This window comes from Fusarium odoratissimum, assembly GCF_000260195.1.
Source record: "Fusarium odoratissimum NRRL 54006 unplaced genomic scaffold supercont1.14, whole genome shotgun sequence".
In the NCBI taxonomy this organism is placed as follows: domain Eukaryota; kingdom Fungi; phylum Ascomycota; class Sordariomycetes; order Hypocreales; family Nectriaceae; genus Fusarium; species Fusarium odoratissimum.
In genome coordinates this window covers 71,467-96,706 of record NW_022158700.1, presented here as the reverse complement: position 1 = coordinate 96,706, position 25,240 = coordinate 71,467, and the positions used below count along the sequence as shown (strand labels likewise).

At 49.8% G+C, this 25,240-nt stretch overlaps 9 protein-coding genes across 24 annotated transcripts; 4 read left to right on the top strand and 5 right to left on the bottom strand.

Annotated features, from left to right (window-relative positions):
* The first annotated feature begins 17 nt into the window (after nt 1–17).
* FOIG_08860 (uncharacterized protein) lies at nt 18–2,802 on the top strand. Of its 2 annotated transcripts, XM_031208962.1 has the most exons (5): nt 48–90; nt 142–492; nt 546–663; nt 717–806; nt 875–2,802. In XM_031208962.1, exons 2-5 carry the CDS (start codon nt 176–178, stop codon nt 1,004–1,006), a joined length of 657 nt encoding a protein of 218 aa, XP_031060999.1. In that variant the 5' UTR covers nt 48–90; nt 142–175; the 3' UTR covers nt 1,007–2,802. The 2 variants fall into 2 exon arrangements, with proteins under 2 accessions (XP_031060998.1, XP_031060999.1); XM_031208961.1 differs by having other exon boundaries at nt 18–492.
* FOIG_08859 (malate dehydrogenase, NAD-dependent) lies at nt 620–3,310 on the bottom strand. 10 transcript variants are annotated; one of them, XM_031208951.1, is made up of 8 exons: nt 2,860–3,310; nt 2,706–2,737; nt 2,532–2,642; nt 2,361–2,448; nt 1,791–2,253; nt 1,577–1,736; nt 1,387–1,523; nt 620–1,237 (listed from the first exon to the last, which is right to left on the bottom strand). In XM_031208951.1, the coding sequence occupies exons 1-8, from the start codon at nt 2,870–2,872 to the stop codon at nt 1,231–1,233; spliced, it is 1,011 nt and encodes a 336-aa protein (XP_031060988.1). In that variant the 5' UTR covers nt 2,873–3,310; the 3' UTR covers nt 620–1,230. The 10 variants fall into 10 exon arrangements, with proteins under 10 accessions (XP_031060988.1, XP_031060991.1, XP_031060989.1 ...); XM_031208954.1 differs by having other exon boundaries at nt 2,361–2,642; XM_031208952.1 differs by having other exon boundaries at nt 620–1,523.
* Nucleotides 3,311–5,231: 1,921 nt separating this feature from the next.
* On the bottom strand, nt 5,232–6,783 carry FOIG_08858 (ribosomal protein L28e). The gene is made up of 5 exons (XM_031208950.1): nt 6,402–6,783; nt 6,196–6,290; nt 6,089–6,112; nt 5,893–6,014; nt 5,232–5,808 (listed from the first exon to the last, which is right to left on the bottom strand). The coding sequence occupies exons 1-5, from the start codon at nt 6,457–6,459 to the stop codon at nt 5,628–5,630; spliced, it is 480 nt and encodes a 159-aa protein (XP_031060987.1). The 5' UTR covers nt 6,460–6,783; the 3' UTR covers nt 5,232–5,627.
* A 372-nt stretch (nt 6,784–7,155) lies between these two features.
* On the bottom strand, nt 7,156–9,996 carry FOIG_08856 (C-5 sterol desaturase). Its single transcript, XM_031208948.1, has 2 exons — nt 9,250–9,996; nt 7,156–9,204 (listed from the first exon to the last, which is right to left on the bottom strand). Exons 1-2 carry the CDS (start codon nt 9,504–9,506, stop codon nt 8,418–8,420), a joined length of 1,044 nt encoding a protein of 347 aa, XP_031060985.1. The 5' UTR covers nt 9,507–9,996; the 3' UTR covers nt 7,156–8,417.
* On the top strand, nt 7,307–7,699 carry FOIG_08857 (uncharacterized protein; the record flags this gene model as incomplete). The annotated part of the gene is made up of 1 exon (XM_031208949.1): nt 7,307–7,699. One exon carries the CDS (start codon nt 7,307–7,309, stop codon nt 7,697–7,699), a length of 393 nt encoding a protein of 130 aa, XP_031060986.1.
* Nucleotides 9,997–10,892: 896 nt separating the features above from the next.
* On the top strand, nt 10,893–15,808 carry FOIG_08855 (glucose repression regulatory protein TUP1). Of its 4 annotated transcripts, XM_031208947.1 has the most exons (6): nt 10,901–11,279; nt 11,332–12,306; nt 12,365–13,268; nt 13,346–13,427; nt 13,486–14,437; nt 14,488–15,808. In XM_031208947.1, the coding sequence occupies exons 3-6, from the start codon at nt 13,136–13,138 to the stop codon at nt 15,181–15,183; spliced, it is 1,863 nt and encodes a 620-aa protein (XP_031060984.1). In that variant the 5' UTR covers nt 10,901–11,279; nt 11,332–12,306; nt 12,365–13,135; the 3' UTR covers nt 15,184–15,808. The 4 variants fall into 4 exon arrangements, with proteins under 4 accessions (XP_031060983.1, XP_031060982.1, XP_031060981.1 ...); XM_031208946.1 differs by having other exon boundaries at nt 10,893–12,306; XM_031208945.1 differs by having other exon boundaries at nt 10,893–13,268.
* Nucleotides 14,698–17,165, bottom strand: FOIG_08854 (uncharacterized protein). The gene is made up of 2 exons (XM_031208943.1): nt 16,288–17,165; nt 14,698–16,215 (listed from the first exon to the last, which is right to left on the bottom strand). The coding sequence occupies exons 1-2, from the start codon at nt 16,566–16,568 to the stop codon at nt 15,693–15,695; spliced, it is 804 nt and encodes a 267-aa protein (XP_031060980.1). The 5' UTR covers nt 16,569–17,165; the 3' UTR covers nt 14,698–15,692.
* Nucleotides 17,025–25,228, top strand: FOIG_08853 (uncharacterized protein). 3 transcript variants are annotated; one of them, XM_031208941.1, is made up of 6 exons: nt 17,025–17,481; nt 17,534–18,487; nt 18,542–19,617; nt 19,671–19,831; nt 19,880–19,945; nt 19,997–21,541. In XM_031208941.1, the coding sequence occupies exons 2-6, from the start codon at nt 18,318–18,320 to the stop codon at nt 20,555–20,557; spliced, it is 2,034 nt and encodes a 677-aa protein (XP_031060978.1). In that variant the 5' UTR covers nt 17,025–17,481; nt 17,534–18,317; the 3' UTR covers nt 20,558–21,541. The 3 variants fall into 3 exon arrangements, with proteins under 3 accessions (XP_031060978.1, XP_031060977.1, XP_031060979.1); XM_031208940.1 differs by having other exon boundaries at nt 17,025–18,487; nt 19,997–25,228; XM_031208942.1 differs by having other exon boundaries at nt 17,025–18,487; nt 19,671–19,945; nt 19,997–25,228.
* On the bottom strand, nt 20,445–25,228 carry FOIG_08852 (RAN protein kinase). The gene is made up of 2 exons (XM_031208939.1): nt 21,356–25,228; nt 20,445–21,306 (listed from the first exon to the last, which is right to left on the bottom strand). The coding sequence occupies exon 1, from the start codon at nt 23,683–23,685 to the stop codon at nt 21,781–21,783; it is 1,905 nt and encodes a 634-aa protein (XP_031060976.1). The 5' UTR covers nt 23,686–25,228; the 3' UTR covers nt 20,445–21,306; nt 21,356–21,780.
* Nucleotides 25,229–25,240: the final 12 nt, after the last annotated feature.

Sequence of the window (25,240 nt, the reverse complement as noted above, 5' to 3'; positions counted from 1 at the left end):
ATCCAACCAGGAGGCTTCGGTGAGCTTAGAAGTACGTATCCCTTTGGGTTCGACGCAAACGACGTCCTTCATTTACCACGCGCACGAATAGTGAATTCGTTTTCCAGATCACATATAGCTTCCGCTCATTCTCTGATATAGTTGATCTTAAGTGAAATCTTCAAAGTCGGCCATCATGTCTTTCGAACCCGTCATGCCTCCCTTTAACTCGAGCGATCCATCCGCCAACTTCCTCAGCTCCTCCTGTCTCGACTTTCTCCTTATTGAGCTCGTTCCTATGGCCTACCGCGTAACTCATGAGCGAGATTCCATCGCATCAGAATCAAATGGCGCACCCGCAGATACCGCCTCAACTAGCCATGCAGTAAGCTCCAGCGCAGCCGGAATAATGGCTGGTACCGCGACAAGGAAGGACGAGGAAGAGGATATGGACGCAGTGCACTATCGCCTTGAGATGTTGGGGTACAGAGTAGGGCAGGGTCTCGTAGAGAGGTGCGCATCGATGTCTGGAGTTCTCTACGCCGTCATGACTTACATCGTAACAGATTCTCAAGAGACCGACCACGGTTCAACGACACACTCGACGTCATCAAATTCCTCTGCAAAGATCTTTGGACGCTGGTGTTTGGCAAGAATATTGACAATCTGAAGACAAATCACAGAGTCCGTTTTCTTTCTCTGTGCGGTACGAGAACATTACGCTAATATTGAGCCAGGGAGTCTACGTATTGACCGACAACCTATTCCGACCCTTCTCGCGCATGAGCACAGAAGCTGGCGGCCAAGCAATCGTTCGCGCACAACCGGTATGGTCCCAAAAAGCCCCGATCTCTCCGTATAATATGTTCTTATATTGACTTGCTACACCCCGCAGTTCTTGTGGTTCCCATGCGGTGTTGTACGGGGTGCATTGGCTGCCCTTGGAATCAATACCAGTGTCCAAGCTGAAATCAACGAGTTGCCGGGTGCCGTGTTTCAGATTAAAACCATACCAAACAAGCCCTGAAGGATTTGTCTGTCTAGCTATAATACCATGATACCCTTCTACCAAGCCTGGGCACAGCACGCCAAACATCCGACCAACGAGTGCCATGAACGCGCAAGAGCTAAATTTCGCCATGGTTTAGACCAATCCTTGACCAAAACTCCAATCATACCTGCAGCAGTCCCCAAGATTCATCAATATCGGGGCTATAAAGACATCGACCGTAAATCATCGCCCGGAACATTTCACAGCCTGCGCAAAGTCATATCATCAGCAATCGTGCTCATGACTCATATTACTATGTCTAGTGCCATAGCTATGGGCCTCCTCAGGAGTGTCCTTGCCTGCTCTGGAAGCCTCTTACTGGGTATTAGGGAAGATATCAAATAGGGGGTATTCACTTTTGGGGAGGGTTGTGGACAAAGCTGACACCCTTGGAGATGTTGCCCTTGAGGCCCTCGGTGGCCTTGGCCAGAAGAGCCTTCTCCTTCTCGGTAATGCCCTCCAGTGGGTTGGTGGCCTTCTCGGCACCGTTGGGCTATGTAATATTAGCACATATCCCATCTAGAAACGAAACAATCTGCTACTTACGCCGAGCTCAATGGGAACAGAGAAGAAGTCGGTGCCAGTCTCCTTAGCGATGGCCTCACCTCCAGGGATACCACCTCCAGAGACTCCGGGAAGGTAGACGTAGCTAGGCTCGACGAGTCCCTTCTCGCCCTTTACGGCACGGAGAACCTTCTCGGCGAATCTACAGCCATGTTAGTCACTGGGTGAAGCAACGTGAAGTGGTCAGGCAACCGACCGGAAACCAGCGTAAGCCATTGACAGAGTGGCGCTGCCAGCACCATCCTTGGCCTTGACGACCTCGTCACCGCCGAACTGGACGCGGTTCACGAGAGCATCGTACTTGTCCTCAGGGATCTGAACGGCAGGCGAGGCCTTGCTGAAAAGAGGGACGATGGTTTCTCCAGAGTGACCACCAATGACGGGGATGGTCAGCTCTTGGGGGTTAGCCCTGCCAGTGATCTCGGCAACGAAGGTCTCGGCACGGACGATGTCGAGGGTGGTGACACCAAAGAGACGCTGGGGGTTGAAGACGCCCTTGGCCTTGAGGACCTCAGCAGCGATAGGGACGGTAGAGTTGACGGGGTTGGAGATGACGAGGATGAAGGCCTTGGGGGCGACCTCGGCGGCAACCTCGATGAGACCCTTCACAATGCCAGCATTGATGTTGAAGAGATCGTCACGAGTCATACCAGGCTTGCCTGTGCGGGGGATGTGGTCAGTAGAGTAAAAACTGGGGAAGGGGCTCCGGGGTCGGTCGGACACGCGGGGACCAACGCCGGATGTCCGGGGTAAGAGCTTTACATACGGGGAATGCCAGCGGGGATGACAATAATGTCGGCGTCCTTGAAAGCAGCCTTAGCGCCATCGTTGGCGGGAAGGTAGCCAGTTGTCTTCTGCAGAGGGTGTGAGCAAATAGTGTGTTTCGGTGGAAGGGAATTATGCATGTTCGACTGGGGAAAATCCGGGGTCGACTCACGGCGCGGGAGGAGATGTGGGAGAGATCGGTGGCAACGCCGGGGGTGTTGACGACATCGTAAAGAGCGAGCTCGTCGATATGAGGGGATGTCTTAAGGAGAAGAGAAAGAGGCTGTATATCGATCAATGTTAGTTGGTGCAATTTCAAGATTTGAGTGAGCAAGTTTCAACGTACCTGACCAATGCCACCAGAGGCGCCAGCGACAACTATACAAAACGTCAATTATTGCTCTGAGAAGTGCTGAGAGACAACATCACGGTGTGAAGAGCGCGAATATCATAGGCAGACATCAAGGTGAAGGGGTGAGTGAGACGGCGCTCGTACGTACCAGCCTTGACCATTTTGACTGATTTTACAAGTATATTGGGATTGAGGGAGGGGTAGTTGCTCTGTTGAGACTTTGCAAAAAAGAGAAAAGATGGTAATGGACGAAGAGCTTGGATGGAAGAGTCAAGATGTGGGAAGAATGAGGAGAGTGGGAGGAGGGTCAAGAAGTGGGAGAGGGTTCAAATAAGTAATGTAGAGGAAGAGCCTCGAGGGTGGTTAATGCGACACGACGGAGGAGAACAAGCGATGACTGGGCTGCTACTGGTAAAGGTACACTGCGGCAACCACCACGGCGATACCTGCCGTACTCTACTAAGGTGAGTTAGTTCCAGATACAGCTCTCCATACAGTAGGTACGCCTCTCCATACGGGTACCCTTCAGGCCGCTGAGACACTCCCGACGTATTCTAATGGATATAGTCCCCTTGCTAAGGCATCATAGCACTGCTCTATTACATTACTACAGTGCCCGAGTTATTCTCTCCGAGCTGACCGGGAACCTTTACGGCGATTCACGGAGCTGGGCTGGGCTGGCAAATTTACATGTCCGAGATTATCACAGGCGTCTATATTTCCCTCCATCTTTTCTGCCGCAGACATGTGCGACAGCCTAGGTGCCAGATGTCGAGCGGGGAAAGCAGCAGAAAAGAGCTGTGCAACTTTATGAGAGCTCTAGTGGGGGGTTCCAGTTCCATGCACGCTCAAGGAAACCCCTCCTTGCAAGGGTCAATGGCTATCATCGACAATTGAGGGGCATCATCCACAGCCCAGAACCCACTGCCCATTGCCAGGCCTATTGAACAGTCGAACCAAGAGGAGCGGCATCATCATCTCGCCTCTCTTTCGCCAGCTCTTGATTGCATATTACCATCTATCACGAGTTTGCATTTCGAATAATTACGTTACTGTCCTGACAGCACCCACAGTTTCGGAGGACTTTGATGGTTGCGGGAGGGGCTTTTGCTAAACTCATGATATTATCTCGGACTACCTAGGTATCTTACATGCCTCCACCATCATGGATTTCTTCTTTCCCTTCACCCATTGATGTTTCTCCCCTCTCGCCCGCCCACTTTGATTCGCAATGGCGATCCGCTCCAGTTGTCGGAGACCTGGCGCAATACTTGGCGCAAAGCCTTGCCCTGAGACTGGTGCGCAAGCGCCCCTGTGCTGCTTTCCTTTCTCTTTTTGGGGTCCTACGGATAGACTATAAATTCTGATGGAGAACGACGTACGATAGCAACGGAGCAACGGACAAGCCCTGACCACTTCACGCATCAGATTCCCCATCGCCCGCTACATTCGATTGGGTCTTATACCAATCAACATTGACGAGAGATCAATCTTGTCTTGACAGACTATGCTAACGATCGCGGACCTGAGTCTGGTTCGCTTCTGGAACCTGAACCCTCACATCCAGCGTCCCGTGGGGAAGGCTGTCAAGGGACCGATATTCCCCTGCACCTCTAACTCGACAGCTCTGGACAACTCACCAGGCCTGACCGTCGCAACCCCGAGTTGGGTGCGATCTTTACCCCGACCCAACTCCGGTGAGCACACCAGATCCAAACTCAATTGCCCAACCAAGCTCCACGAGGACAATCAAACAAGTCGCTCATGTGAAAGTGTTGGTAATCCTATCGTGTAAAACCCTCCTTGTGTATTACTCGCTATGTTTCTTCCCTTACTGGGTCTTTAACTTATAAGTGGACAATGCCCTCTCGTTACAAGAATTCACTGTTTGCAGAATATCAACAAACTAGATGTTCAAGCCACCAAGATGAGGGGGCGGCTGATCTCTCCCCGTTACCAAATTTGGAAATTTCGCAATGCATCTCTGCAACCTTGGTGGTTGGTTGTTATTAGCTCACTTTGAGTATGAGCCAAGTCATTTGAAACATCATCACGATTCTTCATTGATATCTTGTCAAACAAGTTTCGTCTTTTTCCGATACTTCCGTGGATGGTAGCCTCCAGCATCCGGATGTTGATATGCCTCATATCGTATGGCAGCCGGATATTTGTCGTTCAGAAACTGACTTCTGTGGATGACTTGCGTCTATTGCACCAACCATGTTTCATGCCCTTCACCTCGGTCAGCGTCTGGAGATTGACATGCGTCTAACTCAAGAAAACTAATTCCGGATTGTGGCTACATGAGGTCTTGAGCATCAAAACATTCCGACATATGATCTTATTGTTCAAAATATTGCTCCGAACTTATCCGGGACAGTGACGTCTTGAATCGCATTCATGAGGATCCTCGGCGCCTTGACACTCGGCATGATCCTCGGTATCCCGTGGTACCGAAGTCATGACCCGAATTCTACCGCTTCGCACTTATACATCCAGACAACATCGTGAGCCTCCACCGATGATCAGAGAACTGGTTAGTGCAGACTTTGTCCAGGCCGGCCATGTCAATCATGCATTTAATTATTGGCCGAGACTCTTATTGTGCTACGTCACTGAAGGTACATCGAAGAGTAGTTGAGCCTCAATGGTTGTTGACATGACCTGCATCGTACAATCACGAACATACACTTTCTTGTTCTGAGACACAAATTTTGGGTTGCCGACGATATTGTCAGCGAGATATTCATTCATTTTGAGCTCACTAACTCCGGCAGTGAATGACCCAGAGACCTCGGTTCATGTGCTATTCCCACACTGATCCCTTTTTCATCAGTTGTGGGCTATGCAGCTTGCCTCCATAGCTTCATGCCCCAGCCTTATTCACAATACATTTCTATCTTGGTATTAGACAGCTTAGTTCTCCTCAGCGGCGGCGGCGGCCTTCTTGGCCTTGTTGCCACGGAGCTTCTGCTCGGGCTCGGGCTTGACGGGCTTGTTGGACTTCTTGAGGGCGGAGGCACGCTCAACGGCAGCGGAGCGGAGGTCAGCACGGTAACCGTTCTTGGCAGCCTGGTTGGCAACAGCCTGGTAGGTCCTGTACGAAAGAATCACGGTCAGCCCCGTTCCACAAACGCTCCATGTCGAATAACAACGACGGTGTGGGCAGTCGATTACTCACTTGCGGTTGCTCTTGGATCCGCTGTAAGAGGTCTTGACAAGGTTCTGGGCGGGCTTGTTGGGCTGAGCCTTCTTGGAGGTGACAACAATAGCACCCTTCTCGCCAGAGGAGATACCGAGGGCCTGTTAATTCGGTTTGTTTAGCATCGTACGTTCATCGAGTCGAGACGTCTTCATCGGGGCTGTTGTGGTCGTACCTTGTCGTTGACGAAACCAGCGTGCTGTGAGGTGAGTTAGCGCACACGATCTACCATGACCCCTCAAATATCCAAGAGGGTATCAAAACTCGGGAACAGAATCATACCTTGCGAGAAGTCTTGTTGGTCAGGTTAAGGGGGTCTCGGGAGAACTGAACACCGCCGTTCTTCTTGCTCTTGGCGGAGAAGCAGTTGTTGTCACCTGCGCGATCGCAAAAACGTTTCAGTAATTGACTTCTTCAATATCAAGGCGCATATCGTAGGCCAAAATTCATATCATATCAGATGAGAAATTTGTCGAAGGGAGACTCACGGACGATCTCCCAGATCAGGTCCGAGGAAATGTTGGAGAGCTCCTGGGCGGTAGACATTGTGAATGGAGGTTTTGGCGTGAAAATTGACCGGGGAGAGTGAAGCTTGAGGTTGTCGTCGTCGAGATATCCAGTTCCAAAGACTATTCACCAAAGTCGGCTCGAGAATTGTGCGTAGAGAAATTATGGGGCTCGCCTAGCATGCCAAACAGGGCTAGACACCCATGCTGACTTTACTGGACCAAAGGGGCCGACGGGAGCATCAAAAGACTGGGCCAGAGTGTCAGTGGGTTCATTGGAACAGAGTTGAGAGGCGAATGGTTGATACGACCGACCCCTGATGTCATAAAATAAGACATTCAAAGCTCATTCCTATTATAAGAGAGCACATTGCTCGGTTCAGTGATTGAAATCTATATTACAGCATATGGTATGCCTCTATCTCTCAATAAACTACTTCAGAACCAACTTGCGTGTCCTTGTTCCTGTAGCGGCTGTGCCAAGCCATAAACGCGTGGCTTAATTGATTGGGAGAGGGAGCCCGAGGCCTCGCAAACAGAGTCACGTCAGCACTTTCATTCCTGAGACAAAGGGAAGGAGGCTCGTCTTTCACTTTTATTGCTGGACTTCCACTTGCACTTATTCAAATCCGGACCTTGCTTTGCTTTGCGGAGGGCGAGAAATATCAACCACGATTAATAAACTCTGCACTTGCGACTTTTCATAGTCCGTCTTTTACCAGAGACGGGCTATTTATCATGCAACTTTGAAATTCTATTCTCTTTTATACGCCTGCGAGTTGGCCGTTCCTCTCCTTTGTACCCGAACGTATCGTTGCGTTGCACATAAATTTATCGATCGACGTCCACTACCAACCATCTTTCTCTTTAATACAAACTCATCCAACATGTCGTATCTTCTCTACTCGATCTCCTTCTTCGCCCTCGTCCTCGGCACAGTTCTCTTCTTCACCCGCGCCCACTGGATCCCCCACGTTCAACATCTGCGACCCAGACTCCCTGGCGCAGACTACATCTACTCGCGACTCCCGAACAGTTTCGCCGGCGATATCGAGGCCGGTCTTTCCAGCAATACATTTGATCTCTCTGGAAATGTCGAGTCAGGCGATTCGCGCGCTGGTCTTGACGATGCGGCAAAGGCTGAGGTTCTCGCTATCATGAAGAAGAGAAGGATGAACTTTGACCAGGCGAGGAAGGTCTACATGGAGAACCGATTCAAGGCCAATGGTATTGGCGCTGATGGATTACCGAGAGATCCGAAGTTCGTGAGTTTCTCATAAGAGTTGCGTGAACATGCGAAGTACCCGACGAGCAACGTAGCCCATTACGGCGATATTCGACTACGAACTCGACTTCCCAATTATTATTACTATTCCTACTCTACAAAGTTCGATGCTTCCGACATCATTCAGAAACTACACCACGTCAAAGCGATAGATTGCTTGACTTGCGAAACACTTTTTACGTTGGCACACCAGATGCAATTTCCTATACCTATCAAGTCTTTTTGGTTTCCCTGATTTTTCATGCGTTTTCCTTTTTCCTCTATGTTTCGACAGCGTTTGTTGGGTTGCTCAATAAAGGATTTGATATCAGTGGCCTGCACTCATCTATGATCTGCGAGGCAAGGAGTTTAGGTGGGATGCGAAATGGTTATTATCAACTGAGTAGACTCTGTCTGCCCAGTCAGCTATTGTGCTTTCCTTATCTGCTAGTACCAAATATGCAATCGATGAATCCATCATCTCATCGTGATCTCCGCCAAACGCCATGAGTGAGTGTATACCCATACAAAGGTCAAAATCTATATACAAGAATTGTCCGACGCTAGGCCGGGGGATGGGCAATCTTGTCAAGTGGCAGTGTCATTTACTGACGCTCAGCGGCAAGTGCCTGTTCTGCTGATGAGCATGTCCAAGATTTGGTCCTAATGCTATAAACTGACCAAATCCCGTGTGCCAGAAATTGGTAATGGACTTGGGCTGACCAGAAGCACATCTATTGGGTCTTCTTGGTGCTAGACGAACCGTATGTGCGGTTGTCTTTACCTTCGATCTCTTCAATAAGCTCATCCACCTTCTCAATCTCCTTCTTCCATCGACCCTCTGACATCTTCATATTACGCTCGAACATCCACTGCTCAGGCATGAGATATGTGCCACCCATGCGGTCAAAGCCAGTGAAGAACTGGCCGTAATTGACCTCAAAGCGAGAGTGGTGGAGAGAGTGGCAAGCAGCGCCGTTGACAACGGGGTTGTTGGTGAGATACTCGCCATCGTGAATCATGACAGACCAGAGGTTCACGAATACGAAGAGCGCCACATATGCCATCTTCTGGAGCGGGAAGATAAAGGGGAAGATGTGGTATGGCAATGACTGGGTGAAGCCATCGAGAGGGTGGAAAGCATGGCTAGCAAAGGGCGTGGGCATGATCCACTTGTGGTGAAGCTTGTGCAGGTACTTGTAGACCAGGCGGTGGTGAAGCCAGCGATGAGCCCAGTAGATGCAGAAGTCGGTGAAGAGGAGGAAGAGCGGGAACTGGAAGAAGTTGTACCAGAGCCCGGGTCCATCTTCAGTGGTGTCGTAGAGTTTGCCGTATCCGCGCACTTCAAGGAGGAAGAAGGGTGCTGTGATGATGGCCATGACGGGCATGGCCTTGTTGGCTGCAATGATTTCAAGGCGGACTTGGTTCTTGATGAAGCGAGGGTGGTCAAATGTTCGCTTGTCGAAGATGAAGATGTATGAGAGTGTCGCGACGATGAAGTAGACGAGAAGCCCAAAGATCCTAAAGCTTGTTAGCTAAATCCGTGAATCTCAGATGAAGACTGACCAAGTGATAAGATATAGAGTCAGAGCTTGTCGAAGAGGGTTGTCACGATCCCAAGCGCTCATGTATGCCTCCTCTGCTGGCTCAAGCGTGATGAATTGAGTGGCCGGCTTGTAAGTCCATGTTGAGAAGGCCTTGGCCGACGTATCTGTCGAGTTTGAGGGCGATGGGAAATCATAAGGAGCTGGAGGCTTTGGGTGAAAGTAGGAGTATGCGTAATCGGCGATAAAGGTATCGACGACCTCGAGGACGACGTCCATGATCGGCAATTGGGTTTGTTGCAAAGTTATAAAGCCGCGGGTAGATAAATGAGCGGACTTATAAGTGACTGGGCGAAGACTGGTGTAAGTGACCAAGAGAAACACCACGAACTCAGGTTAAGAGTCAACCAAACGGAACAATGAATCAGTGAGGGCCCCCTACAAGACGCAATGATCTAGAAAATCAAACCTATTCACAGAAGGGGCCTCGTCTTCTTTATCAATGAATCGACCAAGGGAAAGGAAATCACATTGTCTGATACTACAAGGGTCCATCGGCGGCTTGCGAGGCGGGGCCGTTGTTTCTGTCAGGGATGCAGAGACAAGTGGAGTTCTGGAAAGGGTCTTTAAAGCTCGATTGAGCCAATTGGGGAGCTTGGAAGTGAGAGCTTCTAGATTTATCTTATGATGTAGGACGTACGAGAAGAGGAGCTCCTAGTGACTTAGACGAACAAGAAGGAGTCTTTGCCATTGAAGTCAATCGATGCGCTGTATGAATGTGAAAGGGTATTCAAAATATGGAATTCTCGCAAGAATGTAAATACGAATACAGAAACCTCTACAGCTCTCATTGGAGAATTCCTATGCTCGAGATGGGATTCGTCAAGTACCGGAGCCAGTAACGGTCGTCTTTGAATGAGAATCGCATGATGAGCTCCGAACAAGCCCGGGCGAGCAATAGCTATGTTCAGCTACGTTTCAGTGCCTCATCAACCACAAAAAAAAATAACAAGGGTTAATATCGTTTCTTGTGTTGATTGAAGTGGTCTGTTCCGGCTTCTCAGGGCCCGAGTGCTTACCAACCAATTGGCTTTTACAGTTGGAATTGATGTTCCACTCTGGATCGAGGACCATTTATTTTCCGATATCACGAAGACGAGATATCGAACGATTCAGCTTTGGGTAATTCAGCCTTAAAAGGGGATGTTGCTAAAGTACATCCTCACCGCAACACTACGCCACGAGATCGTACTGATATTGCGAAAATATGATATACTGAGTGAATCGATGTAGTGTGATGTTCACTGCGCAACGGTTCTAGGGTTTACTGTGAATTGAGGCCTCATAGCACTGCAATAGGAGGAATTTTACAGTCAATATGTCATATTCCACATTGCGATTCTATCCGTCATGTGTACTGTACTTTGTTCGTTTTCATCAGAATACTTGAAGTCAATATCATGGTTCGACAATGCATTGTCGATTCGTCCATACAGCGTGGAGATACGGAAACGAATACGTCGGGGAAACCCTGGAAATATCACACAGGGACGAATATGAACTAACGTCTTCTGATATTGGATGCTGACTTTGGACCCCTAACCCACGGGATTTCGGGTATAAGAGGGAATAGCTGTTCCTGAACTGCCTTGACAGCCATTGTTTCAATGGGTCACGCTTTCTGGGCTCCTTACATGAGATACCCTACCCTATATCTTTGCTCATGATTCTTTGGGCCAAACTTTGAACTGTTTCTACGTATAATTCTGTTGCCTCGGAAGTTTGCTCTACGTCAATGACTTTCATCTGTATTCGGTTAGGCAACTTTATTTTTATATCTATGATCAAGTGCGTGACGGGGAACCTAACTCAGAATTTCCTTTTCGAAAACTAGAAAGAAGGTAATCGATTTATCATCAAATCAAACGTGAGTGAGCTGAAAGGTTGTTACTGATAACAAAATGTAACCGAGATCGCGAGTGACAATTTGGTATGTTACGGTCTAAGATGTGTGTGTGATGAATTGACTGCGAACATATCGGATTTCTGTGAGTAGGTATCCCACCCACCCCGCAGGTGGTTTGAGTATGATGACAAAGGCCAGCTGCGCGATACTTAACCTGTCCCGAGTCAGATACTTAAGCCTTATCACCATTTTCTCAGCCGTCGTGAGTCGTGTGTCGCCCACCAACTTTTCTGGCCAGAATCGAAAATGCCCGAATATAGTGACGTTACTCGACTAAGCAGAACGAATGAACATTCAAATATGAATCTTGATGCCCCTCACGGTTCTCTATCATCCACTCGCAACTCATCATTTCTGACAATGACTACCGATACATCATATTCGCGAGAGGATGAGGCATGTGGCACCAGTCACCTTCCATTAAACGTCGCACAGAATGTCACATAAAACTGGTCAAATCCGACGAGACTTGCCTGTCACTTCCGTTTTACTTGATGGTGGCGCGGCTCTGTCGTGTTCAGTTGTGCTGTGTTGTGTTGTCACAGATGCAAGCAAGGTCTGCAGATGTTAGACACAGGAGTACAGTCCACTCATCGTAACCCAATTGGCTCGGAGGAAGCATCTTGGAGCTAAGGGACAGCATGTGGTGGGAAAGGGTTGTTGTGAGGAGAGAGCTAAACTTATTTCAACTTGCATGGTTCTCCAGTTGTTGCTGTCAACAACAACTGACTTCCCACCGACTCCAGAAACTCGAACCTTTAGCAACAGTATGATCTGCGCCATGATAAACTTTCCGGCGTCACTGTCATAAACTCAGTTTATGATGGAGAATGTCTGTATGAACGATCCGCAAAGCCAATGATCAGGGCAAGGGTGGTAGTCTCGGCCAAAGATCCGAGAATGATACCAATCATAGTGCAAGTAGGAATTCACGTAATATCCGTGCATTAAAGCCAAACAAACCCCTCCTTGCCCGCCCGTTCACACGTCCTCAACAGCAATCGAGTTTCCCGTGAGACTGGAGGATCCCGCTTCCAATAAACACTCTGGGACCTGTGGCGTAGTGTAGTGTTCGTTCTGCTGCAGCGTGGCATCTCAAAGTGCCAAGGATAGGTCTGTGACAGGGAGGGGAGCACGAGGGAAAAGGGCGTGCGCTAACTACCCGTCTTAGACTGTCGTCCAAAAAAAAAAAAAAAAAAGGGTGTCACAGCGTCAGGCGAAAGAACCAAAAACTGTAATGAGAAAGCAGAAGAAGGGGGACTTCAAGGGGAGGCGTTGAGGCTTTGAGGCGTTGCAAGGTGTATTTCTAGCAAACCAACCAATGCAGCCACAGGGCAGCCCCGCCCAAACGGAGCCAGCAGATTGCCCCGGACCGCCTAGCACCCACCTGGCTCAGAGGGTGGGGACCCACTTGGAGGCTAGCCGCTAGAGGCTGATATCTACTAAGGTACCCATGCACTACGTCCATGCTTTAGGTCGGGTTCTTGCTTCAGCACCACTCGCTTCCGTTTCCTCCTCGGCCAGGCCTCTCTTTTTTTCTCCCTCTTACTCTTCCATCAAAACATCATCACAATTAATCACATCTTACCCGAAACGTCGACAACTGGCCAACCCGTCGGCGCATATCATATCCTACGACTATCTGAGCTGGCCCTTGCTCATCAAGGGCGTCCACACGCTTCGATTTTATCGGCATCTGTCCAGTTCGCGTTCCTTGGTTCGCGTCTGTATTTAATTGCCTTGCGTCGGTAGCCAACGCCAACATCCTTGATCAACCAGTCTTGACTTGGCACCCAGCCTCGCGCGCCAACTCATCGACGACGCCGAATACGCGAAGCGTAGCGCGATAAACAATTTCATTATCGTCGACCTCGCCGCAATTGACTTTCGTCTCAACAGGCCTCGTTCTCGAACTACTCATCGCTGAGACCCGCCTTGCGCAATGTCGATGTATCCGCATCGCGCCATGGGGGGCGGCCCCCAAGGCAATTCCACTCGGCTGAACGAGTTGCTCGAACAGATCAGGGTCGAGTTTGATACTCAGATGCGCGCGACGGAAAACTACGAGCATCAGAGTATGTCTACTACTCGTACGGCGATAGCTCATATCGCGTTATTTCCTTCACCCCAGCTAACACATGTGTATCTTTAGTTGCCGCGCAAGTCAGCGAAATGCAACTGGTTCGTGAAAAGGTGTATCAGATGGAGCAAACTCATCTCAGCCTCAAGCAGAAGTAAGCCGATCTTGTCGCGCCAGTAATTTCGAATCCCCGCTAACCTCCCGAATCACAGGTATGAAGATGAGATCAGTGCTCTACGACACCAACTCGAGGCTGCTCGAAAGGGAGGCATCCAGCCTGGCATTCCCGGCCCGCCTCAACATGCAGCGCCCTCCCAGCAGCCTCCTTCTATCGCTCCTGGCAATGGTCTTTTTAGTGGCATCATGGCTGGCGGTAGCCAGGGAGGTCTCGTTCCTCCTCAGCCAGGCCAGCAGCAGGGTCAGCAGGGCCAGCCCCAGGGTGCGCAACAGCAGCAGCAAACGCAGCAGGGACATGCTCCTCAGGAGCAGCCGCTGGGACCTCAACACCAAATGGGCCAAGGGCCTCCTGGACTTCCCGTCCCTCCTCCTCACCCTAACGCGCAGCAAGCACCTTACTCTCAGAACTATCCTCCGGGCCCCGTTTCCAATGGGATGGGCCCCCAGCCCCAGAGCACCGCCTCTCCCGGCCCCGGTAGAAGGGGTATCGGTCGTCCACCAGGTGCCGTCGGACCTGCTACTCCCCAGGTTAACACCCCCGTGCCTTACCCTGGAAGTGCAGCCTCCCCTCAAGTCAGCCATCCGACCCCCGAACACGGCCGAATGGGAGGCCCACATGCTCCCGCCGTTGGCAACGCTCTTGGAGACCTTGAAGTTGACTCTGTGGCCCCTCACAACAAGAAGACTGGGCAGGATTGGTATGCGATTTTCAACCCTCAAGTCCAGCGTGTTCTCGATGTGGACCTCGTCCACTCTCTCAACCACGAAAGTGTCGTATGCTGCGTCAGGTTCAGTCATGATGGCAAATATGTTGCAACTGGTTGCAATCGATCTGCCCAGATCTTTGATGTTCAAACTGGTGAAAAGGTTTGCGTGCTCGAGGACCATAATGCCTCTGATATGAGCGCCGATCTCTACATCCGCAGTGTCTGCTTTAGTCCCGATGGTCGCTACCTGGCTACTGGTGCTGAAGACAAGTTGATTCGAGTAAGTTGTGTCAGAAACGTAAAAATGTTTAACCTACTAATATTGGTTAGGTATGGGATATCCAAACTCGAACCATTCGAAATCACTTCTCTGGTCACGAGCAAGATATTTACTCGCTCGACTTTGCTCGTGATGGTCGAACAATTGCCTCGGGCAGTGGTGATCGAACTGTACGCCTGTGGGATATTGAGCAAGGCACAAACACTCTCACTCTGACAATAGAGGATGGCGTCACGACTGTCGCCATCTCTCCCGATACCCAATTCGTCGCTGCAGGCTCGCTCGACAAGAGTGTACGTGTATGGGACATCCATTCCGGCTTCCTTGTCGAGCGTTTGGAAGGACCTGATGGTCACAAGGACAGTGTTTACTCGGTTGCCTTCTCGCCCAGCGGCAAGGACCTAGTTTCTGGCAGTCTCGATAGGACTATCAAGATGTGGGAGCTCAGCGCTCCTCGTCAAGGAAACCAGCCTGGCCCCAAAGGTGGCAAGTGTGTCAAGACATTCGAGGGCCACCGCGATTTTGTCTTATCAGTTGCTCTCACCCCTGAGGCCAACTGGGTACTTTCTGGCTCCAAGGACCGGGGTGTCCAGTTTTGGGACCCTAGAACAGGTACGACGCAACTCATGCTGCAGGGACATAAGAACTCCGTCATCAGCGTCGCACCTAGTCCACAAGGAAGATACTTTGCCACTGGCTCTGGCGACATGAAGGCTCGTATCTGGTCTTACCGTCCCTATTCCTGACTAAACAAGGAACCGGCTCAATGGGTTGCTTTTTAGATGCTGTGTCTAGAGAATGACATGGTTACGAACAAGGGCGAACTGATACACGACGGAGAAAAAGTGATGTGCTTGGCGGCGGTGGTTGTACTGGGACGGATATCTTTGAGGGGAAGCATTCTGCTTTTCACGTGGTGGCTAAACAGAGTGAGCGACAGAAATTCTTGTTACTTGGATATCGGATACAGGAATCAAGCTCCATACGCTCAACTTACGGCGCGAAGCATGATCTTCCACAGAGGCGCACAGGGATACGGGGAATTTGGAGAGCAGGATGAACGTAGAGTGGGCCATATCTGCTCGTTTGCAACTTTTTTTGTTTCTAATTTTGCAGTGTGTTATAATGAAAATCACCAGTCCTTGAAACAGTTTGCTGTATCTGTAGTGGTTGCTGACATGGTTGTTGTTCATGATATGTATTCGAAGCTGTATCTAACTCGAATTGTGTACGTATAGTAAATGGCATAACATCGTCATAGAGAGTCGAAGAGGCTGGAAAATGCGTCGCCTTTCTTCTTTTTCTTTTTCGGCTTATCTGTAGTGCCATTTTTCGATGAAAGAGAGCCGAAGAGACTAGACAATTCATCACTGTTCTTCGTTTTCTTTTTTGGTTTGTCCATGGTGTCACTTTTGGACGAAATCTTCTTGGTGTCTGTATGTGTCGTTTTCGTCTCATATTCCTTCAGCTTGAGGTCTTTCGAGCAGGAGTCTGCTTTCGGTACTGGCTTCGTTTTCTTCTGAGTTGACAGAAGCTCATCACGCGAAATGGCTACGCCCATGTCCACTCCAGCATTAGGTGCGCCGTCCGTTCTTAAATCTGAAGTTTGATGTTTGCTTAGCTCCGAAGGCATTGGTTCTGTACTAGTCGAGATTGGAGGGTTGTGGTCGTGGTCAGGGACGAGTTGGGAGAGTAGAGTGTTGGTTCGAGCAAGGACCGAGAGGAGGAGCAGTCCGAGAGGCGCATGCTGGTTATCAGCTGCAAGTTGTGAGAAAGTACTGTGCGTAGAATAAAACATGCGATTAGCTATCTTCAACGCTGAAAGGCTTGCCAACAAGTCGTTGACCTACACAAAGGCGCCAGGGACGACATGGCGCATCATCCATTTTGCGCGCGCAAGGGCAGGATAGACATCACGCTTGACACCGCCAGATTTGACCTTCCTAGGCCGTGAGTTTAGGTCGTTGACGAGGTTACGGACTGCGCGGCGCAGCACAGAGAAGGAGGACCACCAGTGCGACGAAGAATGCTGGTTCTTGTGACGATGAGCGAAACCATTGAGGATGGGGATGAGAGGCGCAAGGGAGTCGCTGGTTGTCGCTAAGAGGGCGGCATCGGGAGGAGTTGTCATGATGGAGGTAGATGATGCGTGAGCATTATTGATAATAGATCTAGTAGAGAGATTGCGTAAGTCCGAGATTCAGCCGAAAGATTCACTAATATGATTTCGAGTATCTTATGGAGAGTGACGTTGAATTTGTTATAGAGATGGATGGATGAAGTTAGAGGTTGGAGCAACTTTTAGTTGCGATAAGATAAGAAAGATCTGAGTTCACCAAGGTAGCACCGCGGAATAAATAGGTAGGTAGTGATTTGATCGGCGTTCGAATTATGATTTCTGCCAAAAAGAGTCTAAACAGATGTCATTTCTCAGTTGTACAAGGTTGAATATCAATCCTATTCTTGCGCATAGTTTTGTTGCCCTGTAAATGAAGTTGCTCGTCGGTTATGTGTGCTGTAGGTTGGAATAAGGTGAGGTGAGGTCAGTTGATGGGTTAGGTGTATGGGAGGTGCATTCAACCTGGTTCCTGCTATGGTTTGCATTGCCAATGCATGGACGTAATGTAACATCAGAACAAGATTGATGCTGTGTCTTTATCCCTCTTTCAAATAACATCGACAATCAGCAAAATATGACATGACCTTACATTACATGTCAACATCTGCGCCCGCAAACAACGACTTGCAGACAGTCTCTTACATATTAGTTATTACCTTGAATCTGGTCTCGTGAGCCCCTAGCCCATTTCTCCACCATCGAGCGTCGAGCGTCCACCACCCCATACCCAAAACGAAGCCATATCCCGTCAAGCCTGTTAGAGCTGCACAGAAGTTGAATTACAGGTGGGGTTCAGTGCAACGACTGCACTCAAGCGGGTACAACCGCCAACCCTAGCTGCTAAGTTAGTGGCTAGGCCATTCCACTAGTTGTCAGTCATGATAGCTCATGAGTGAGACTTTGAACGTTGTTGTCCTACGACACGGCGAGACATTCCTTTGGATTCCTTTGGTGTTGACGTTGCTCATTCTTGTCAGTCATTGGTCGCTTGTCGCCTGTACGCTTGGGACATTGTCCTATCATTCATATGTATTCTCCGGCAGTTGGTGCTGTTACTAAACGTGACCCTCCATCAACCCTCGAGAACAGGCTAATCATCCTAGTGGCCCTCAACTGCAGCTATCGAGGGTCCTGGAGATTGAGACGACAGCATCTTTAGTCAAACCTCTTATCATGCCTGGTTGAACTGGTTCTTGGTATCAGTAACCTGACCCCTGCTGGTTCCATCCAACCCTGCCAACCCAATTACAAGCTCAAATCCAAAACCAAAGCCCAAAACGAGGAGCCGCTGGCCATCGGCTATCGTGTGCACAGGGCACAGGCGTTCTTGAACTATCCTTGGCTGCGATAAGCGTCATGTCCTTCGTCTGTTGGCGCGCCCACTTCCACTATGGTCCAAGTTGAGCCGCGTGCCATATGACCCTGAGCCGAGTCTGCCCTCTTTCTTGTCCGCTTGTTTGCTTCCTCTCAATTCCTTTTTTTGCACCTCTTCAAACTGTTCGTCGACAGTTGGTGAAACCTCATCAATTTGGCCGAGTCTGCAGGACCCTGTCCGCTGTTGCGTTGCAGACCTTGATTGCAACCATCCTTCCAACTTTCTAGTTTTTTCTGCAGCCTTCGCCACCCCGACGCTTAACTTGGCGGTCCAGGACGATTGTTAAGAACCACGGAGTACCTGCTTAGATCTAATCAAGCAGCGCAAAACACGACGAGAAGGACATTCCAAAACAAACGTGAAGTTGGCGGCGATACACAATTACAATGTCTCCGGCGCGGAATCCTACGAGCTGGGATGACTACGAAGGGGGAGCTTCACCTCGGGGAAGCGTGACCGACAGCATGCTTGAGCGCGAACAAGCTCTTGTGGACGACGAAGGCGACGAAACTGGCGACCAAGAAAATGGTGAAGGATTTTCGAGGCCGCGAAGGCGGTATGTCTAATCTATGAAATTCATCAATTGGTTTTTGTAGCTAATAACTTTTAGGTCTTCCGTCACCTACCAGTTGGCAGCAATCGCAGACATTGGTGGTGTAAACAGTTTCCGTTCTTTCGCCAGGAGTTGGCAGCGAGCGGCAGGATTTCCTGAGGTTATTCCTCGCCGACCGAGCTTTGTTCTTGCGCCGGAGCAAGACACAGAAGACCTTCAGTATAGTCGCAGCCATGTTCAAGGATCGTCGCAACAACAATCGGGCCTTTTGCGCCAGCATCTTGATGCCTCGTCTTCGCATGCGAACGGCGAGTCTAGTTCAGCCATTGAGTCCTCACCGAGGTCAATGAGGATCCCCCATCGTGATGGCGAGACGAAGCCTCTGCTTGATGTTGAAGCTGGCTCATCCCCTGTTGGGTCACCCCGATCAAGTATCTTCGCCGTCCCACCTCACCTCGCAGCTCCCGATATTGTTGGAAGCTATGGTTCGTTCCGAGACTCTTCTCCTTTTGGAACTATGGACAGGAGTTCGCGCCATCGCATTTCGTTCAGTGAGGGTAGCGGCTGGGGCGTAGCTGACGAGGAAGAAGAAGAGGGCGAGGGTGCAGCGCATGGCGAACACCAGCCCATCCTGGTCAAAGAGGTCAAGCAGGGCAATAAGGTTGTACTTGCTGTTGAGGGCCAGAGCACTCTTCCTCAGTCCGTCTTCAACTCGATCAATGCCCTGATCGGTGTCGGATTGCTCAGTCTCCCACTGGCCCTGCAGATGACAGGTTGGATCCCTGGCCTACTTCTTCTCACTCTGACAGCGGCTGTTACATCGTACACCGGCAAGCTGCTGGCCAAGTGCATGGATTTTGATCCCAGTCTCATTACGTATTCCGACCTGGCGTATATCTCATTTGGTACCCGAGCGCGAGTGATTGTTTCTGCCCTTTTCAGTCTTGAGTTGGTAGCAGCCTGTGTCGCTTTGGTGATTCTCTTTGCCGACTCGCTCAGTCTGTTGCTTCCGGGTCTTGCGAGCGTCAACACATGGAAGGTTGTGGCTTCTGTCATGGTCCTGGTCCTGAATGCATTGCCTTTGCGCCTATTGAGTTACACCAGCGTCGTTGGTATTTTCTCGACCTTCTGCAGTGAGTACATCATTTCTCAGTATCGCCAATACGCATTTGCTGATATGATACAGTTGTCGTGATTGTCATTATTGATGGCCTGTACAAACCTCACTATCCTGGTTCACTACGAGAGCCAGCAACAACCTATCTATTCCCCGAGAACTGGCTTGCTGTACCTCTTGCCTACGGTCTTCTCGCAAGCCCTTGGGGTGCGCACTCTGTTTTTCCATCCGTAGGTTATACCGATATCAAGTTGGACACTTGAGCTAAAGCATTCCAGATCTATCGTGACATGCGTCACCCTTACAAATGGGGCAAGGCCGTTAATGTTACCTTTTCCTTCTCTGTGAGTATATATAGTATCTTCATATTTTGGAAGCTTCTCTGACTTGTTTAGTACGTGGTGGACACATGCCTGGCTGTAATTGGTCTCCTAATGTTTGGCGATGGTATCAAGGATGCTATCACCTCCAACATTCTCAAATCGAAGGGCTATCCTGACGCTCTGAAGATCATCATGTCAATCTTCATTGCTATCATTCCTTTGACAAAGATCCCTCTCAACGCTCGCCCTATCATCACGACTTTGGACGTCATCTGTGGAGTTCACGATCAACATCATCACCATCATGACCAGCCTCACAGCCAGCCTACTCGTTCCTCGGTTCTGGTCACAAAGGCAGTACGAGGCCTCGTGCGCGTTTTCGTCGTCATTCTTTTATTGTTCATCTCTATTGTCTTCCCGGCATTCGACTCTGTGTGCGCATTCCTCGGTGCGGCCCTTTGCACACTCATTTCTATCATCCTGCCCATCTCATTCTACTTGAAATTGTTCTGGCAGGATGTAACAGTGCACGAAAGGATTGTTTCTGCTATTCTACTGGTTGTGTTCGCCATCCTTGGCACATTGGGAACAATCTGGACATTCTTGCCCAAGCATCTCATTGGCGCTGACTAGACTGTGTTTGTTTGAGTATGAAAGGCATCTACTGGAGTTGTCAAGCATTTGTGGGTTATGTCCCAAGGAATTGAATCATCATTTACGAGAAAGGAGATAGGACTACGAATAATATGTTACCAATGAGCTTCCGAGCTCTGTTTGTTCTGGCTTCTTTACCAACTCTTTCTCATGCAACGTGTGCCTTTGATCCTCGACCTGTTGTGAGATACGTATGAGATGTTTCACCGCTGTTAACTTCACACACTTACATCACGCATGACGGCACCACAGTGTGCATATTTATTTACCCTCATCTCCTCTTTATCCGTATCTTGGCTTGTGTGAGTGGCAGCGTCATCAGTGAACCTCCTCATGTTCCTGATGGTCAGACAATACTTGAGAACTGAGTCTCTCGAGACGTAATGAGCATACCTAACCATCATTGTCGATACATACTTCCAAGTACAATCAAGACCACCTTACGAATGTCTCCTGTCTCTCCTCAGTTCATCTCTGCAGTTCTTCACCCCGCCGCTGATCCCCCAACTGCCGCTCCCATGACATGCCATACCCCAGCCCCGACCCCTCTCTCAACTTATTTCGTCACGCCATGGCTTCGTTCGCTCTCATCCAATCCGACCTTCCGAGAAACGAGAGAAGCGGTAACAATGGATAGGAGAATTGACAAGTCCCGAGGAAACAGGCCGATCGGGCCGTCCGGGGGTTGCGAGTCGTATACCTATTTTAGTTTAGAAATGTCATGAGTACTGTACAGACGTTAGTAACTATTAGTTGATGGCTTAGAGAGTAGTAAACCTGTCTTGGTTCTGGAGTGTGCATTGGTATCGTGCCATGCTGCATTTAGCCAAAGTTGTGTAGGTTCAAGAGGCAAAAGCTGGGCATGACGTCGTGCCTACTGTCAAGTGAGACTGTATGTCAATCAGAAGTTGTGTATATGGCTCAATGAAACATCAGACAACTGAGAATTGAGGTAAGTCCAGCAGATGATAAATCCAAGTTAGCAGTGTGAAAAGAAACAAAGACTTCATATAGACAAAGATGAACAAATAGTGTTTGAGTAGGTACTTCTGGTATTTGCATTATTTCTAGAATATCCTATACACAGAAAGCGAGTAAGGCTCTCATCATAATCCAAGCAACGCCCGAAATATCTTCGAGTATCGCGCCAGGGACTCAAGACGGCCAAACTACATTTGAAGGCTGATGGGAATCAATCCCATTTACCAACCTCCAACCCACTCAACGTCTCCAAGATCGGTACGTCGATCCCGACGCCAGTTCCAATCTCTGCCCTTGTTCCAGGGACATTCCTTGCTGTTAGACCGTTCTTTAGCGGCCCCAAATTTGTGGTGATAATTAGAATGATCCCAAACGCCCGCTTCATAAGATTTGTTGTATCCAAAACCAAAATTGTGTCGTCGTGGCTTAGAAAAGTCCACCGACTTAATAGAATCCAAAGTAGCAGTTTGACCGCGGCGTCGCTCACCCAATGCCGCCCACTTGTCCAGAGAACTTCTCGGCTTGCTCATGGGCGAGTGCGAGTAATGAGGAGTGATGGTGATTTGTTGAGGCTTAGGGGTTGGGGCTTCTTGGAAGAAGAAACCATCAGCGACCAAGTCATCATCCACGTCACCCTTGATGTCGTGAGTGTGCGACGCCGACTCGGGTTCAGGCTGTACAATGTCGGTCTTCATGACCTGTTCCTCCTCCTCCTCCACCTTCTTCTCCTCCTTGCTCTCCTGGCTCCAAGTCCTGGCATTAAGCTCCTGAAGCATCTGCCGCTGCTGTTCCATTTCCTCCTCTTCCTCATCCTCATCCCACATGTCACTCCAGCTCTTAGACACAGTTTCCTGACGTCGACCAAAGACCATAGACATAGCTGGCATAGGCTTGGCCATGTTGATTGGAAGGGAGCCAGCAGTTGCCGAAGATCGGTTGAATCGAGCAGTGGGCTTGATGGCAAGAGACTTCATGGAGGCGCCCAAGTGAGAGTCGTAAACGGACGACATGGGGGTCTGCATGTTGGCGGAGCACCAGTCGGTGGTAGTCGCTTCTGACTTAGGGAAGAGATCCTCGGTGTAACTCTCGTCATCGGGGATGACGCTGAGTTGACGGCCAAGATGAGTGGTACCATGGAGAGCCTTGGCCCAGGGGAAAGCACCGGTATCGACGGCGGGAGACTGAATTGAAGGGGTGCGGAGAGGCTCGCGGTTGGCGGTGGCCACGTTGGGAGACTCGGCACCACAGTACTCATCATCATCCTCGTCATCGGTGGTGAAAGTGACCACGCGGAGCAGAGCTTCACGGGCACCCTCCAGTGAGCGTCGCCTGGGGTCAAGGTTCATGCACTGCACGAGGACCTCATACGTATCCTGAGACATGGAGGGGAAGACGTCGAACAAGGACTGCTTGTCCCGAGAGTAGTCGAGGAACAGGGGATCAGCCTCGGTGGGGGTGGTGAAAGGATTGCGAGAGAAGAGGATGTTGAGCAGGCAGATACCAATGGCCCAGATATCCGCTTCGGCAGGCGAGTAACCGGCGCCGGCCGAGTCGAATTGTTCAGGAGCCATGTAACGATCGCTGCCAACAGTCATCTCATAAGACCACTTCTCTGTAGTTGCCAGACCGAAATCACCGAGCTTCATGGCACCGTCCTGAGTGAGGAAGATGTTCTCGGGCTTGATATCGCGATGGTAGACTCCCTTAGAGTGCATGTAATCGACAGCATCGATGAGCTCGATCATGAATTGGCGAACATGCTCCGTCTCGAGAGGACCGTGACCCTTTCGGATTGCTTCGTAAAGATCGCCCTGACCACAAAACTCGAGGACGAGATAGATGTGAGAATCGGTCTCGAACGAATCAATGAGGTTGACGATGTTTCGGTGGGTTCCAAGGCGGCTGTGGAGGGCCTGTTCCTCCGACTTCTCGTCGATAGCGAAATCGGAATCGGCATCGGGGCAGGCACTTCTCTTGGTGAGGCACTTGATAGCAACAGGCTCATTGGTTACAAGATCCTGGGCCTTAAACACCATACCAAAAGATCCATGGTTGAGAGGGGAGATGGTCTGATAACGTCCTTTGAGAAGGGCACCGCCAACGAACTTGTCCTTGAGGCATTCCATGGCGAAAGAAGAAATAAAATGTTCAAAAAGAATAGAAATAAAATGGGAATAGTCGTACAAACGATTTTTTGGTGTTTGTCAATAGCCGGGAATGTAGGAAGTCCGGAGAACGATGTTGAAGCTCTTGAAAACGCTTGAGCTGATGCAAGAAAATTGATGTTCGCGGTATATGAGCAATGTACAGTGTCGTGATGATAAAAGCAGAGTTGAGCAAATTCGAGTTGTTGATGGTAATGTTGTTGTTATTGTTCGTTGGTATTCAGAGGCTCATTTGAGGGTATTCGATAGGCTTAACAAAAGAAATGATTATCGAATTGTCGTGACGGTGAGTTGCGAAGACCGAAGCGGCCGAAGAAGTTGAAGACAAGGAAAATGAAATTCGTTATAATAACATGGGTACGTTTTTTTGTAACTTGAAAAAAGAATGACTCTGACGATGAGAGGTGATGAAGCCGACTTGGGACGAGGTCGACCGGAGAATTGAGTTTTGGTCAAGACCAGGTGAAGGCGTATTAATAGAGAGGGAACCGGATTCGACGATGCCGATAAAACGACGTGTCGGACCAGTCAGACTGGCACCGGGGGATAGGGGAGCGGAGCTCGCCCGGGGCGGAGTTCCTAATGCTCGGTCGGTAACGGTTGAGTCACACGGGCCAACTAGGCCGAGTTGCGGTGTTGAGTGAGAGACCGGAGAGTAAAACGCAAGTCAATGAGGAAACCCTCGTCGACTCAATGCAGCACAAGACGATCCTTCTATGTGACGTGTCCGACTGTATAAGCGCTTTTGATTGCTGACCGAGGCTCGTGATATGCAGCTCAAGGGATGCGGTAACGGAGCGATGTAATAGGAGGTCTAGGCGAACAAGGACTTGGTCTAATGCAGCGGCAAACAACACAAGTCAAGGACGCTTCTTCTTCTCGTTGTGGATTGTATAGCTCAAGCTTTGCGTGATCGATTGGTGATTGAGTGGTTGGCTGTCGATGAATCACCGCGATAAGCGTTGGGATTGAGTGCTTGCTTCGGGAGATAAGGTGGCGATGCGATGCGAGGCGAGGCGGATTCGTTCGGTGAGCAGAACGGTGATTGATGTGGTGTGATGTGAGTTGGGATGGATTGGATTAGATAGGAGTAGACAGAAGAGATGAGATAGTGAGAGAAGAGTGGCAAGCTCGAGAAGAAAGAAGGCCTTTGAAGATGCGGAAAGCGTACAAATGAAGGGAAAGAGAGGTGGAGAGACGATGATAAGAAAGCAGGGGAAAGAAGACAAGAGAAGAGAGAGGGTGAGTTAGAAGGGAAAGGCGGTGATGGAACCAAGTGGAGAGGGATGGATGGTGGATGGGCCATGGGATAAGACAGGATAGGTTGGATTAGTGAGGGTGAATGATTGTTCATACTGTTTGATACACCCATTTCCAAGGCGGACCCCTTCCAAGGCAGGCGAGACAGCGAGTGAGGGCCAGGTCTAGAATTGACGGGGGGGGTACTTGGAGTTTCCTGCAGCTGCAGCTCCACCTGCCCAGGCCCCAGGATTAGAGGGCCGGGTCCACTAGCTAA

Coding starts and splice junctions, on each gene's coding strand:
- FOIG_08852 (XM_031208939.1), bottom strand. CDS start 23,685: ATGGAATGCCTCAAGGACAAGTTCGTTGGCGGTGCCCTTCTCAAAGGA.
- FOIG_08858 (XM_031208950.1), bottom strand. CDS start 6,459: ATGTCTACCGCCCAGGAGCTCTCCAACATTTCCTCGGACCTGATCTGG. Junction 6,015..6,088: donor CTGGTTTCGTCAACGACAAG/GTACGACCACAA, acceptor CCGAATTAACAG/GCCCTCGGTATCTCCTCTGG. Junction 5,809..5,892: donor GGATCCAAGAGCAACCGCAA/GTGAGTAATCGA, acceptor TCTTTCGTACAG/GACCTACCAGGCTGTTGCCA.
- FOIG_08860 (XM_031208961.1), top strand. CDS start 176: ATGTCTTTCGAACCCGTCATGCCTCCCTTTAACTCGAGCGATCCATCC. Junction 493..545: donor GGGCAGGGTCTCGTAGAGAG/GTGCGCATCGAT, acceptor ACATCGTAACAG/ATTCTCAAGAGACCGACCAC. Junction 664..716: donor ATCTGAAGACAAATCACAGA/GTCCGTTTTCTT, acceptor ATATTGAGCCAG/GGAGTCTACGTATTGACCGA.
- FOIG_08855 (XM_031208944.1), top strand. CDS start 13,136: ATGTCGATGTATCCGCATCGCGCCATGGGGGGCGGCCCCCAAGGCAAT. Junction 13,428..13,485: donor CATCTCAGCCTCAAGCAGAA/GTAAGCCGATCT, acceptor CCCGAATCACAG/GTATGAAGATGAGATCAGTG. Junction 14,438..14,487: donor CTGAAGACAAGTTGATTCGA/GTAAGTTGTGTC, acceptor AATATTGGTTAG/GTATGGGATATCCAAACTCG.
- FOIG_08856 (XM_031208948.1), bottom strand. CDS start 9,506: ATGGACGTCGTCCTCGAGGTCGTCGATACCTTTATCGCCGATTACGCA. Junction 9,205..9,249: donor ACTCTATATCTTATCACTTG/GTCAGTCTTCAT, acceptor AACAAGCTTTAG/GATCTTTGGGCTTCTCGTCT.
- FOIG_08854 (XM_031208943.1), bottom strand. CDS start 16,568: ATGACAACTCCTCCCGATGCCGCCCTCTTAGCGACAACCAGCGACTCC. Junction 16,216..16,287: donor GTCGTCCCTGGCGCCTTTGT/GTAGGTCAACGA, acceptor TTCTACGCACAG/TACTTTCTCACAACTTGCAG.
- FOIG_08859 (XM_031208951.1), bottom strand. Junction 2,449..2,531: donor CCCACATCTCCTCCCGCGCC/GTGAGTCGACCC, acceptor CACCCTCTGCAG/AAGACAACTGGCTACCTTCC. Junction 2,254..2,360: donor CATCCCCGCTGGCATTCCCC/GTATGTAAAGCT, acceptor TCCCCCGCACAG/GCAAGCCTGGTATGACTCGT.
- FOIG_08853 (XM_031208940.1), top strand. CDS start 18,318: ATGTCTCCGGCGCGGAATCCTACGAGCTGGGATGACTACGAAGGGGGA. Junction 18,488..18,541: donor TTTTCGAGGCCGCGAAGGCG/GTATGTCTAATC, acceptor AATAACTTTTAG/GTCTTCCGTCACCTACCAGT. Junction 19,618..19,670: donor TATTTTCTCGACCTTCTGCA/GTGAGTACATCA, acceptor GATATGATACAG/TTGTCGTGATTGTCATTATT.